The sequence below is a fragment of the Anguilla rostrata genome, chromosome 2, assembly GCF_018555375.3.
Source record: "Anguilla rostrata isolate EN2019 chromosome 2, ASM1855537v3, whole genome shotgun sequence".
Taxonomy (NCBI): domain Eukaryota; kingdom Metazoa; phylum Chordata; class Actinopteri; order Anguilliformes; family Anguillidae; genus Anguilla; species Anguilla rostrata.
In genome coordinates this window covers 54,113,514-54,128,137 of record NC_057934.1, presented here as the reverse complement: position 1 = coordinate 54,128,137, position 14,624 = coordinate 54,113,514, and the positions used below count along the sequence as shown (strand labels likewise).

Genomic DNA, 14,624 nt, shown 5'->3' with positions numbered 1-14,624 from the left:
TCCATTTGTTTTCAGGGACTTAAAGGAGGGAAAAAGGCTTTTTTTAAGATGCATGTCATGTTGTATGGTTCCGCTTATGCAATGACTATGAGAACGGCCACTTACCTGTAAATAATGTCCCGTTTTCCGTTTCTCCAAACGTGAAGAAGTGGAGGATTTGCCACCTCCCCCCCCCCCACACACACACACTTCGCCCCAGCCCTGAATGTCCTAGTGTTTGGACCTGGCTCTGTGGTGTGTCGGGTCACTCTGGACACAAGTGCGCGTAATGGGAGGTGATGACAAAGTGGAGGGGCACGGGATCAATGCTTTGAAGAACAGAGGGTTGTTTGTTACCGCTTGCACATCCTCATTTTTTTAGGGCAGGGGGATCGATGGCGTATTTGTTTTGTTTAGGTAAATGATCGCCGTGGAGACAGACAGGTATACTCCGTCTTGCGTCTCCAAGGGGACCCGAAGACAAATGGATATGAAAGCACCATCCTCCCTCGCACTCCCTGCAGCTCCTTGGCTGAACCTACATTGACTTTCCAAGGATGAGCTGCAAATTCAACAAAGCACCGCGCGGCCTGGCCAACGTCCATTTCTGCTGCTGTCCTCTCCCATACCTCACAACAAGCGTCTGACAAGGACAGGGAAATTAGCCGTAAAAAAAAACAAAAAAACAAACACACAAAAAAACCCAAACGTAATACTTAATGTGCCAATGTAGCCTGTTCTATATTCGGCAGTCAGGATGTAGTTTTGGAGTGCACCACAGTGAGGTGCTGTTGTTTCTTCAGTATTGTACAATATCACAACTGTGTGAATCGTGCGTCCCCTAAAAAAACGACAAAGTCTGATTGAAGAAAGAAATATTTATTAATAATCATAATAATCATAATAATAATGGTAATAATAATAATATAATGATATAATAAATAGTACTGTTTGTCTGAAGCACATTAGAAGCATACATAAAGAGAAAACAAATACAAAGTTAGAGTACAGAGCTTGAACAGCAGAAGTTTACTCTTTCATTTTTCAATATAGCTCTTTATTTTCATATTTTTTTTACTTATATTTAACTGGAACAGTTGCAAAAAAAGTTAAAGAAAAACATAGAAACATTTTGTTGTTTGCGCAGAGACAGTAAAGCACATGAAGAGGAGGTTCTGGTATATAGTACAAGAGTTTCGAGAGAGAAGACAGAGAAAGGGGGCATATGTACATCGGGAATACAAAACAGGAACCTGGGCTGGAAGCACACATTAACTGAATGGGAGGTTAGTCTTTCACCAGGACAGCCTTCTCACATGCCACTCAAACCGTTGTGCTCAAGGGAACTGCCATTGGGTGGGTCGGGGCTTGGGGGCGGGGCATGGGGTCTGAGCCTCTGAAAGAGGCTGGAAGCCTAAATGGACACTGTGAGCAGAATGGTTCTTTTTCTTTCTTTTTTCTGTTTTTTTGTTTTATTCTTTTTTACATCGTACATGGGCTAAAAGCATGGACAGGACACACGTCTTAAGACAAAATCTGTCTCTGTGGAAAAAAAAAACACGCACACATATACACACACACAGACATACACACACACACAAACACAGAGGGTTTGGACCTCTGTAAACTGACATCTGTTTTTAGTTTTAATTCTCAGTTCTGTTAAGTGCAGCAGTGGCCACATGGTCCATTGTCCCTGAATCTTTAGAATGAGATGACCAAAGCTTGTGACGAAAGGGCTTTCCTTTCAGTGCTTGGACACATTCACACTTCAAAACAGACAAGCTCGGAGCCAAAGGGCCTTCAGAAAGAAAAGCCTGTGCCATTTTCTTTCTGAGGATAGAGACTAACAATCAATGAGTTGTGGATTGCCAGGTGTTATATAAAAACATTAAATAAAATGTTCAGAGAGCAAGAACGCAGCATCAAGAAGCAGTGTCATTTTTGTTTTTGTTTTTTTTTTAATTCATGGAAGGTAGAGTATTATTTTGCCAATGAATACACCTGAGTCCTAAGCAGCGTGTGATATTCCAAAGCTTCAGAATGATCTCTGCAACCATTGCCTGTAATCTATGATGAATTTTATGACTTTCCTTTCCTTGGATCAAGATGCAAGTTCACGTGGATGTGACGAGTGAACCAGGCTCACAACTATAAACACTTCAGGTTTCCGCTTTATCACTAAAGAGTGATACACGTGTACCTACATTTTGCTTCGAGAAAGAAAATCCATTTTTTTAAATGCTTTTTTTTTTTTTTAAACTACCATCCAGAACACTGTGTTCCTCTTGTTCATTTTATCCTCCTTGAGATGCCTGTACAAGCCATTCTCACTGATTAAATAAAGATTGCATGTATATTCTCCTATTCCTGCAGGGCAGGAGAAGTTCTCTGTCTGGTGTACTCACAACCTGTTAAAGAACAGTCAACTGGATTCCCAGAGTTTCACCACTGCACACCACTGTTTCCTCCTCAAAGACACACAGGCTCAGCATCATGGCATAGGTAAGTTATAGCATGTACATACATTTACAGAGTATTGTTTAAAAAATAAGAACATTTACATAAGAAGTCCAAGAGTCTAAAGTACATTCAATAGCTGAACCAAAGGAACAAACAAACAAACAGAAAAACGGCACACAAGTAAAAATCCCTCCAAACGTTTACAGTGAATTAAGTCCTGCTGACAATTACATTTTTCATTACCTCCACCAGAACTATTAAGGTAAAAGTATTCTCGAGGGGTTGCAAATCACATATATATATTTATATATATAAATATTTTTTCTTACTTGTAATACAATAATACAACATTAGTAAATGGCTACAATTGACTTTCGACCATGCTCGGCAGCATGTTATTAGTACAACGTTTAGATATATAAGGATGTCACTAAAGTAGAGTTCCATATAAATAGAAAGGTAATAGACTTTAATAAAACTTTGTTTGCAACCCTTTGACTAAACTGGTGCCCATCTTACTTTATCTTCCCCCGCAAGCAGGCAAAAGGTCCATTTCTAAGATGGATGGCAGAATTTCTGTGACAATCCCAAGCAGACAGCTCCAATTCTCTTAATTTGTAGCCCCCTGACACGATGTACAAAAGTGGTTTACTACACGGCACGGCCACCTCAACACTGACACCACTACGTAATGTTTCGGTAGCGTCGGGCTTGAGCTGCGCTACCGGACGTGACTCTGTAATGCATGTCCCACCTGTGGAGGCCCTCTGACACTGCGCTGGCAGCACGGGGGGGAGGAAAACACGACCGCACGTGGCCTCTGTCTTTTTCTGAATGACCTGCGTGAGAGTGGATCGGCTGCTGATTTCCTGGAGTCTGCTTACGTAGGAACTAAACGCGCGAGACGAACTTCGTCTCCGGGAGTTTACCGTTCGACGCCTAGGCCCGAATCCTGGAGGGGGGGGGAAAGGGGCGGGGGCCACCTGCAGTTCCGCACACCTTCTGTAAGGGGCGGGACTGCGAAGCGAAGCTCCGGCAGGCTCTTATCTCGCTCCTGGGCCTTCGCTTATACTCTCTCTCTCTCTCTCTCTTTGCATCGCCAGCGCTGGAGCGCTCCTCTGACTGCGGTGGAGGAACGGCGTGGATTTCCACCTCCAAGCTGGGCTCATGTGTTATTTATAAAGTCTGGGTCTATCCTCCTATAGTACAACTCCTCTCGAGTCTCACTGGCCTGTGCTGCATTCCCTTTTCTTTTTTTTTTTCTTTTTGGTCTCACAAGAGCACCGAACAAACATCTCGGCTCTCAGATGTTAGATCAAGGTAGTGTGGGATGATGCTCCAGCAGAGAGCTGCCACACCACCGGTATTCCTAAGTCTCAGTGGTTTCGTCTGTCTGGCCACTCGTCCGTCAGCGCTGCCTTTCACAGGAAGTGCGCTTCCCTTTCACACCGAATAAGAGCAATGCGGATTTAGCTCAGGCGGGCGAGCCTGTTCTGAGGCTGCCACAAAGCCCCATCTCTGCGCTGTTCTGCTCCGCTTCACTCTGCAGGGAAACCCACTAGCAGGGAACAGTTGCATAACCTGATCCCTCACATCACTTACTGGAAGTCTGGACTGGACGACTGCCCACAGGAAGCTGACCTATTAAAGGACCAACAAGGAGCTGACCCGTACTGGAGTATAAGGGAACCAGGCTTATAGTGCAGTCTACAGGCGCACCTCTTATGTTGGCAACAGGAAGTTGACCTCTGACACTGCCCAATCAGTGGTCTGCAAAACGGCCCACAGGAACCTGACTCGTAATAGGAGCAATAGGAAGATCAGCTGTGACTCTACCGAAAGGAGTAAGTTTATCTGTGGTACTGCCGCAAGATAGAGAGTACCAGTGATATATAAACAGGGGGAGGAAGAAGGTGGCCATGGGCATCAGCCACAGGAAGAGGTTGACTTGCGATCCCGCCCACAGGAAGCCGATTCCGATATTGCATGATGTTACACTGCGGGAGGTGCGAAATCGTGTCTGGCTGCTGACCACGCCCTCCCGTCCCGCCCCCCTCCCGGCACCTCCCCTCAGGCACTCAGAGGACAGGGTGGTTTGCAGCGTAAAGGGGAGCAGGACGTGCCCACTGCCCCCCTTTAGAGCCACTGCAAGCTTCCCCCACTTCGGCTTCGACTTTTTTTTTTTTTAGTTCCCTATTTTTAAAACATATTTATACATATATATTATATACACTTTTCTCTACTTTTTTTTTTTTGGAAATCATAAACTTAAAAAAGTTTAGAAAAATAAAAAGTTTTATGATGACTGACCACTCTTCAGCTCTTCTTGTCTTCCACCCCAGCGCGGCTGTTGGAGGAGAAAGCGAAGCCCCTCCATCCCTCCCGCTCCTGGCTTGCTTTGACGTTGTCGCTGTGGCACAGTTCTGCGTGCGTTCCGTCTGCCCCCTGTCAGCCTCGATAGAAGGATTCCTTTGTTTATTTTGTTTTTTTTCTTAAATTGTTGTTTTTGTTTTTGTCGGTTTTTTTTTCGTTGGTGTTTTCAAAGCTTTTTTTCCCCCCTTTCATCCTTGTTGTTTTCCGTTCCTTTCCATTGATGTCCTTCGTTACTCGATACTGTATTCTTTGTTTTTATTTACTAAAAATAGAAAAAATAGGCATGTGTTTGTAAATGAGAGTTCTGGCAGCAGGTCATTGTTACACTGAAAGTTAGCACATGAATTAAAACAAGTTCAAACTGGCGCATTAACCATGCAAAAAGCACCAAGGGTAATACTTATGTCCAAAACTAGGGCACTGCACCTGCTACAGAGCATTTGAAAAGAAAGCTAAGAATACAGAACTGATCAACCAAAGAGACTTTGCAGAGGATAATGTGTCCTTAGTGGATTGGAGATTACAGGGAAGGAAGAGAAACAGTTTTTGAGTAAATCTGAACATGCTAAAAAAAAACTGCCGGCTTGTCTTTTTGACACAGGAGAGACGGGTTATGATTACTGCTCAATGGGAGCGCCAGGGCAGAAGACAAAGCTAGTCCAGGCTGACTGAGCGATGCCCCGCACGCAGAGAGACACAAACGGACACACGGGCTTCCTCTGGAGGAGAGGGGGGAGAGAGGGGGGCGGGCGTGTCCCCGGGCCCTGGTGGTGACAGAACCTCCCTAATTCAGAGGGATGTGCTGCACCGCGTAGATCTTCAGAAGAACATAAAGCGAGACTTTAATTTTAACATGGCTTTGTAGTTCCTCACACCGCCCCGGAGAAGCAAACAGATGTGCGGCGGCATACTAATCGCGCCCGACGAGGCGGCGCCCTGGCCCGCGTGCGGCCCGCTCCTCGCGCTTCACGAGGGGTTTTTTTTTTTTACAAGATTTTTAGTTGGGCAAACAAATGCGGACATAGCCGCGCGCAGGCACGAGGGCTGAGGAACGCGGCGGTGTGGCGCCACACATGCTCTCTGCTGAGAGAGAGAGGGCGCCGGGGAGAGGGCGTTCGCAAGAACCCCGCCGACAAACGTATTAATCACCCCGGCCAAATAACTCCGGGAGAAGTTAACAGATTGAGAAGGCCTCTGTCGCAGCCCCAAACGTTTCCTCCTCTTTCACCACCTGCTAGCGTGTTACTCCCCATACCTCAGCCCCTCATCCCCCAACCCTCCCGCCCCCCCCGGAGTCTCGTAGAGATTACTCATCGCACACAGACCTCCGCTGATTTTCGAGAGGGGAAAAAACGAAATACATATAAAATAGCTTTACCTTCCTTTGAATAACAAGGATAAAAAAATGTGACACGTTTTTCAAAAAGAATAGACAAGCTTGATGCAAAGCCATTTCTTTAAAGACAGAAAGTATATTAAATTGTGATGATAAACACTGAAATGTCAATCTCGGCTTTATATCGACACTCAGAACTACAACGGTTCCTTAGATATGTCACATACACCAACATGAAGCTAATCTAAATATTTTAAGGCTGAAATCTTTTTTAACATATTGGATCAATAAACTCAAAAAAAACAACACACCATACATTTAACACGTTCAGCAGTATAACAAATACACCCATAAGTCCACTGGAGGGATGATTAAATATATATATATATATAAAGAGAATTTGTAATATGTGCGTATATACATAGGTAACATACATGTTCTATACTTTCTGCTTGCTTTTTGCTTTTCTACAAATCCCTTCACGGAATAAAAATGCAACAACAGAGGATATTTAAAAGGGAGGGGGAGTTTTAAAGACACAATTTTAAATGACTCTGCTTTGTCCTGCAAAAAACCCCTTATCTTTTCAAAGAATAACAGATCACAATAATTGGTAGTTGTTAAATTAACAAATGAATACCTATCTTCCGGGTGAGGCTGCTTACATTTCAGAGTCCTGCATCAGCAATACCAGTAAATTGTTTTCAAGAGGTCCGCTGACTCTGAACTGTCATGTTCCCTGCGTTAGGAAGAATGGGTGGGGCAATGTTTTTCGAAACCTCTGCAGAACAAAGGAAGGCTGTGTGTGTGTGTGTGTGTGTGTGTGTGTGTGTGTGCATGCACGTGTATATGTGTAAGCTTACGTTTCATGCCATACAGTCCAGTAAAACACAGTAAAACACAGTAAAACACCTGCCAATCCTGTTAACTGAGCGTTTGGTTTACTTTCCCTCCCTGCCATCTGTACACATGGGCATCAATGTTAATTCATTTGTTTGTATGTTTATATAGCGATGCCCTCTTGGCATGGAAAGTAGGAGACAGGGGACCTCAGCAGAATGCGAGGACTGGGGGTGCCCTCTCCTCTTCTTGGGACTGCTGAGGTTTACGGGGCTAGTGTTAGCATGCAGAGGCCATAACCCTCCACTGGGACCAATACATCCACCAGATATTTTACAGTAGAAATGCAATTTACTGATGTGATGCCAAGGCAGTACTCATCTGTACTGATGTCACAGGAATGACTTTTTTTCTTTTTCTTTCAGTACCACCATCGTCAAGCAACACAGGCAGTACATTTTTCAAATTTTTCTTTGAGCGCTAAGCATAAGCAAAAATATAGACAAATAATGTCTGGATCGTATATCAGCTTGGCTTTGATTGCTACTAGCTAATTCAGAATTTTAAGAGAATGAAAATCATCAGACGCTGAACTGTCTCAAACATCAACCTGGAATAGTCGAGAAGTCAAATACAAGGCTGGTGTGGCTTTCAATACTGAATGATGTCCAGCAAAATACAATAAACAATAGAAGATTATAGTGGGGAGAGACAGTAAGCCCACCGCCATTTTAAACTGGACGCAGTGCCATGGTGCCATCTTACAAATGACTGCATTAACAAAGCCAATTAAACTGGCAATCATTTAATGGCTCACTGCAGCATCCATGCAAGACAAAGGATTTCATCAGAGTCATAGATGAGCTTCAACACTCATTTGCAATCTTTCCACTTTTACATTCACTTTCCTTTTTCTACTTTTCTTATTCTAACAAATACAGTATATCATTAAATCATAGAAATATACTATTCACTTTAATACTTTGAATTGAAAAAGAAAACATCCTGACAGTCAATACTTTTTCTGATGCAACCGCCTATTGATTTCAGTGAATAACACATAAAGCCACACTGGAAGCTGTAAGGCTTTAATACAGCAGATGAAGTGTTTGACACTGCAGTGGTGGGGGATATACTGGACACAAAGCAGCCTGAGCAGCTCAGGACTGAGGAGAAAAGGAAGCTTTCTTTATATTCCATACCTTGTGCGTAGAGCTTTATTTCAGCCCTTAGCGAGTAAGCCCCTCCCCCTCCCCAAATTCAATAGTGATGCAGATGCAAATTAAGCCGGGGCTATCGTTGCAACATTTGAACCAGCCAACCCTTATTTACTCCTTACACGATCCTTCAGAAGATTATTGGCTCAAATATTTGCTCTGTCTCCTCGAGCAGCCCCCCGTGTTTTAGTGGTGTTGTAAAGAGGACAGAGAGGAAAGTCATTTAAAACTGTGTACGTCACTTTCAGCTGGGAAACAAATAAAACCCATTTATTGTCAGAGAGCAGCTTTAATTCCTAGTGGTTACTTTGACACAGTTTATACATTCAACAACACACACTTCACAGAATAATTTGATCAGAAACACATATAAAGACATCGGCTATCCCTCTTCTTCAAAAAAAGGTATAAACAATATGGTTTAAAGCCTTTTTCTTAATTATATAAAAATGTCCCTATGGTGTAACCCTAAGTACATAATATTAGTATATAAAAGGAAGAACATTTTATCATCTAGATCATTGTTCTACATTTCTTTGAATCTAATGATAATAATACTATAGTCTTTTTAATATGCTAATAAATACTATGTTTTTTAACACCTTATACTATAATACACAAGTACTGGCATGTGTAACTGTTAGCTCTATAAATATAACACCTTGTAAATGTAAAATAAATAAATAAAACAAATGTGAAAACAAAATATGTATAGCGCCATGGACCAGAGGATAGAAAGTAACCTTTTCAGACATATAACTGCTATTTACATCTGCTGATAACAGCTTTTAAGAGTCTGTATTCCATTCCCACATTGCAGCTGGTTTTAGGTTGTGAATTTTAGATTATTATTATTATTTTTAAATCTTGTTGCTGGACACACTTTCAACAACGTTACCGCGATTTGTGCACCTGCACAAAAAATAGCTTCAGTGACTCACCCAAAGCGCTGCATTAATAATACTTCATTTTAAAAACCTAATTAGAACTTATTTAAAAAGACAAACACAATGAAAGATAGAAATTTGTAAACGGTTAGTAAAATGTTAATTTAAACGATGCACCTCTGTATGTGGTGCAAGCTGCCTGCGTTTATCTGTCTCACAAACCTAGGCTTGAATAAGGAACACTGGGGGGAAAACCGACGACATCTCGACCAATCGAATGCCACCGTAACTCATGCTCGGAGGACGAATGATAAATCAAGGACAGACAGACGTCGGCGCCGACTTTTGATAGGCAGGGAGGGGTTGCCGGTAGACGGCAAACAAATCTGCTGTGTTCTCCGGGGTTTGCGAAGCAGGCTTAAAGGCAAGCGTGCGATTGGAAGGCTGACACCCTGACCGCGGGCGGAGCGCTAAACACACACGCGCTCCCTCATTCAGTCAGGCCCTAAGCAACGGAGCGTTCCCCCTGAACCCGCTCCAGGGACCCGCGCTGACGGGAGCCTGGGGAGCACGGGGAGAGGAGGGGAGAGGAGGAGGAGAAAAAAAAAAAAAAACGCAAATAACCTGAAATTGTTCCCGGGGGAGCCTCTGAATGGGAGCAGAAAATTGTGTTTCCTAGTTTGGATCCCGAAACGATTTTCCCCCTGAAACCTGAAAGGGATGCGTGTGCGTGCGCCTCGTGCGTAAGCGACTATCGGTGATTGAGAGCGCCGCCGCGGCTGTGCAGGGAATCCAGAATGGCCGACTGAACCGGGGGGGCGGGGGCGGGGGGAAATGAGAAAAGCTCTGCTCAGTGGTTTGGAGAATGAGCGCGGCGTCCGTGGCGGATCGCGGACTCAGCCCCGCCCCTCAGTCTGAGGGGCCCCGCCGTTGCTGTGACTACACCCGCCGCCTTCCGCGACGCCCCCTGGGCCCTGAGAACGGTGGCCTCGCCGACAGGGCAGAGCCCCCAAACGGGGAGAGGGCGCCCAAAAAACGCAAAGAACGCGAAAGGGAATTCTGAAATTTTGGACATCTGTTTTCTCTCACTCTCCCTCACTCAGAGAGGTGGGGGAAAAAAAATCAGTTCATCCAATCCATATTTCACAATCGCCAGTTTCTCATTCTAAACGCGCGGGCAGAATATAACGTCTGGAGAAAGCGCTACAGCAGCTATGGTAATGGACTAAGCTGGCTGCACTGTGTGCGGAGTTAGTCTAGTGTATCTTCAAATGAGATCAGTGGTTATTGACTGAATGGTGTTATCTTTAATCTGTGAAGTAAATTGCCTCGGATGCTGGTTTTCTACAGGTCCTTTTTCCCTCTCCTATAACTCCCCCTTACAATTCCATCTGAGGCGGGCGGCTATTTACTGTGCGGTGTGTATGTGTGCACCCTCCTCCGGGAGGGGACATGATCAACGTCCTCGGCCGCCCCGAAACGAGGGAGCACTATTTCACTTCCACTCCCGGGATTATTGGTTTCCCCTCTCTGTTCTCGGGACGGCAGGGTCCCGTTATCATCGGCCCCTCACCGGGGCTGTTTAAAAGAGCTGGGCACTGAAGAGGGGGGGGGAGGGGGGCGGGGGGGGAATGTCACCTTGAGAGAGCGTTTCACACAAGAACGGCGTCAATCTCACCTCTATCTGGGAGAAGCTCTCTAAAGTATCTCTCAGGTGTTGGGCAAGGGGGCAGGAGAGAGAGAGAGAAATAAAGCTGAAGAATATCTGGAGTGTGGAGTTTCTTGATAGTTTGTTTTTTTTCTTAGCCCCCCCGTGCCCCCCCCCCCACTGTGTCATCGGCTCTCCTGCAGGGAGGGTTCGGATGGGCGGCGCGCAGCACACCTAAACGCTCTCTATCTCAGCTGCGATTCCTTTCAATTGTGTGTCTGAGCAGCGCGATGGATGCAGTCTGATTAAGATCAATTGATTCCTGGCAACAGGAGTTTTCCACTGCCTGCCTCTCACTCCTTTTCACGGGAAAAGGCTTGTATCTTTCCAGCGGTTATCACAAATTCATACTTCACTCTGTTTTTTTTTTTTCTTTCTCTCCCACTTTGCTGTTTTAGCCCGAGGTAGAAACATTCTGGAGCCTTTTCTTTTTTTGTTCTAGTGAATCATGGAGCTAATGTAGAAGAGTGGCGGTTATTAGGATCTGCAGCACTGAAGCCGCTAAATGAGCCGGCGTTCTCTTAATGAGAAGCAAACACGTCCGGCCCGGTACAGTCTTCAGGTAGCTAATGACACATAAATCTGAGGAGTGGAACCTATGACTTCCACCGCACACGCCAGAGAACAGTGGATCACATCCAGCCCGTAAAACCAGCCGGTGGCAATGGGATACATCACGTTTTTTTTTTCTTTTCTTTTCTTCTTCTTCCTGGTACTCTACTGCGCGTAGCGTCACATGACTCCTACAGATCACTGGTTTCACTAAGACACCGATGCGTCCCCCGGCCGGGCGGGGCGGCGGCGGCGTTCCCGCTTCATTCCGCGGCGCTGCGCAGCTCGCTCTCTCTCTCTCGCTCTCTCTCTCCGCTCCCTTAATCGCGCGAGGAGCTGCCGCTAAACGCCTCGGACCAACGGAACGGGAGAGCCGCCGCGCGTGGGCGCCGTCCTTAATGAGCATGCTCGGGGAGGCGGGGCGACCTGCCTTCACCCCCGCTCCGCCAGGAGAAGGAGGGAGGGAGGCAGGGACAGGGAGGGAGAGGGAGAGGGAGAGAGGGGCGCGGGACAGGCTCTCTCCTCCCTCGTGCATCTTGCTGTGGGGGCTGTAATGAATGGATCGGGGGGCGCGGCGAGACCCCCTCACAGCGGGTGATCAAGCTGCACCGCCGCCCGCCCGGCCACTCTGGTAATGAAGACTGATCTGGGCATTAACGCGCTCGTCCCCGGCAACAGCGTCGTTATCACCTCGCCCCTCTCCCCCCCCCACCCCCGCAGCCCGCCGCGCGTCGGCTCGTCCCGTCGGCGCGGGCCGCTACTTAACCAATTTGTTTTTTTTGGTGGCTAACGACGGGCGCCTCGTCCGAAAGCGTCCCTGAATCGCCGGCGTGCGGCGAGAAGGACCCGTGCAGCCGCCGGGCGCTTCTCCCCGCGAGCTGCCCCTGTCCAGCGCCTCTAATCTGAGCCCGAGCCCAAAACCCGAGCCTCTTATCGGCCTCTAAGGATCCGCGCTCCCTCTCTCTCCACCTGGTAAAACTCTGGAAGTGATGTCTGCTGTCTTAGACTTGAGAATGCTCATAGGACGACGCCCACTTTGCCCCTCCCACTTCCCCCACTTCTTTTTTTTTTTTTTTTGGGGTGTCCTCTTCACAAAGGAGTCCTCCCCCTTACACACAGACAGAGCAGGGTACACATTTTTATACAAATAAATACATGAAATATATATAAATGAAGCATAACATCCTATAAAATAATTACAGAGTAAGATAATAATAGAGTATTCTTCAAATATAACATCAACTTGAGAGGGTGTTGTGGGGAGGGTCAGCGTTGTGACCTGGAAGCTTTTTGTTATAGTTATTTTTCCATGAAGAAGGAGGTGTTTGTTTGTTTGTTTTTTGTTGGGGCAATGTTTCTCTCTCTTTAGTAGGGAGTGAAGCGACTGTACCCTCCTCTGTATAGGCTAGCCTGCAACATCAAAGATGAAAAAAAGTTCCAATCAGTATTAAGAAGAAAGCTTGATTGTTGACTTCTTTTTTGCAAAAATTTTCTTCCCTTTTTTCTTGTAGACTCACTTTGGACAGGTGTGTTATTAGGGAGGATGCGACTGGGGAAATAGTGGTGGTGATTAGGGTAGAGCGGACAGATTTGAGCGTGAGGGAATGGGTGAAGGAGCGCGCGTGTGGGCTCGCTGTCTGAGTGAGGAGCGACTTGGTAGTGAAAAAAACCGTCAAACCTGGAAACGTCAATATATTCACTTCAGTGTACTCCTGCAATTTGCTGAAACTCAGAATAGTTTCGAGAGTAATCTGCATTACTAATGTACCGTGATACAGCCACTTTATGGAGCAGGTAAATGTACAAATTAAATTATGAACCCAATTGAAAAGTACATACTTCTTTGATTTAAAAAAAAAAAGTTCTCACCTATGCTGACTTTTATGAAGGGAAAAAAAATTCTATAGGCTCATAAGCGTTGCAGATTACCTTAATATCAGAGATCAAACTGAAACTAGCGAAGTGTTCTTTTGAGCAGGGAGAGATTATTCTCTTTCATGCTCCACAGAAGGGTTCCCACCTTGCTGGCTGCATGTAAGCACCACAGAAAGGCCGTCTACTTCGCCCGCTTGGCTCTGGTTAACCAGACCGAACAAACGCACATCATGCTCGGCTAAAACTGTACTGCTGTTTGGCCTGCCTCCAAGGGCTAAACTCAAAATCTTCAAAGGCTAAATTCCCCTAATTTTAGGGAACCCTCTTGCTTATGCAAAACCTTTCATAAACGTGGCATAAATTTGCAATTTCAGTGCACTGGAAATCTGCAAAGAGAATTTTGCTCAACCTCTGAGGAACTCATTATTGAATGGCTTTTTAATGCAAAAACATCCCTCTTTCCTAAGGAAGTACTAATCAAATATGATTAAATAATTAAAAACCAAAGCAGTGTTAGGTTTCCAGGCAAGCGCTTGCAGTTCACAGAGGTTCTGCACTGTGCGTCTCGGACTCTGTGTCGTTAGTTCACTACCAATTCGCCTTCCTCGCCATTCCATTCCCCCTTCCCCCCCAAGGCTTTTAGGGTACAGGAGAGGGGACATGTTTTTTTTTTTTTTTTGGTTAAGAGGGGGGGGGGGGGGAAACTGCAGTGGAAAGAAAGGGAAGAAAATTTGAAAAAAGAAGAAAGAAAAAACTTCAGCAACACAGGCCACAGTTTTAATTAAGTAAATGAAGAGGAAAAAAATTGTCTTAATTAATGAAAGCTTTTAGCTAGCAGCTGCACCGGGGAATTGCACGGTTTTAGAAATCACACGCATGTCGGCTCGCTAAATTCGAGTCATTTGTCTAAAGCAGAGCGCTCGTCCGATAAAGCTCGTGGGCAGGGGAGGTGGGTGCGATGGAATCATTTCATTTCTGCCTCTCCTCCTTCCTTTCTGTCTCTCTCTTTCTTTAATCTCCCACGGCACGCCGCTGCACGCGCTTGATGGTCGTTAATCTTTCCAAAAGTCCTCAAGTCCCTACCCACACCCGCAAAAGAAAACAAATTGTACACCGTTTCTCTTTTTTGGTTTTGCTTTTGAGATTTTTTTCATCTTTGATGTTAGCTGCAAAAGCTAGCTAAAAACAAACATTAACAGTTCGACTGCTTCCCTGCAAAATTTGAAATTTATTCCCAGGGAAAAAAAAAAATCTGACATGAAACTTGTTTTGATTTAATTTATGCAGGGAAGTTAAATTAAATCAATGGGAATTCTGAGATGCAACATCCCTTTTCATTTACTGAAGTGGCAAGAACTTGGGGGTTCAAACCTTTTCAAATCAGCAGTCACAGC

The 14,624-nt window shown here is 45.3% G+C and overlaps 1 protein-coding gene across 11 annotated transcripts in view; it reads right to left on the bottom strand.

Annotated features, from left to right (window-relative positions):
• Window positions 1-842: 842 nt before the first annotated feature.
• Window positions 843-14,624, bottom strand: part of rbfox3a (RNA binding fox-1 homolog 3a) — a 549,809-nt gene continuing 536,027 nt past the window's right edge. For 10 of the 11 annotated variants that reach the window (XM_064323093.1, XM_064323094.1, XM_064323092.1 and 7 more), the window contains one exon: window positions 8,478-12,765. In XM_064323093.1, coding sequence (XP_064179163.1) covers window positions 12,721-12,765 — 45 coding nt within the window. In that variant the 3' untranslated portion in view covers window positions 8,478-12,720. Of the gene's footprint in view, window positions 5,078-8,477; window positions 12,766-14,624 lie in introns of those variants that run through there. The other variant, XM_064323100.1, reaches the window with a different exon arrangement.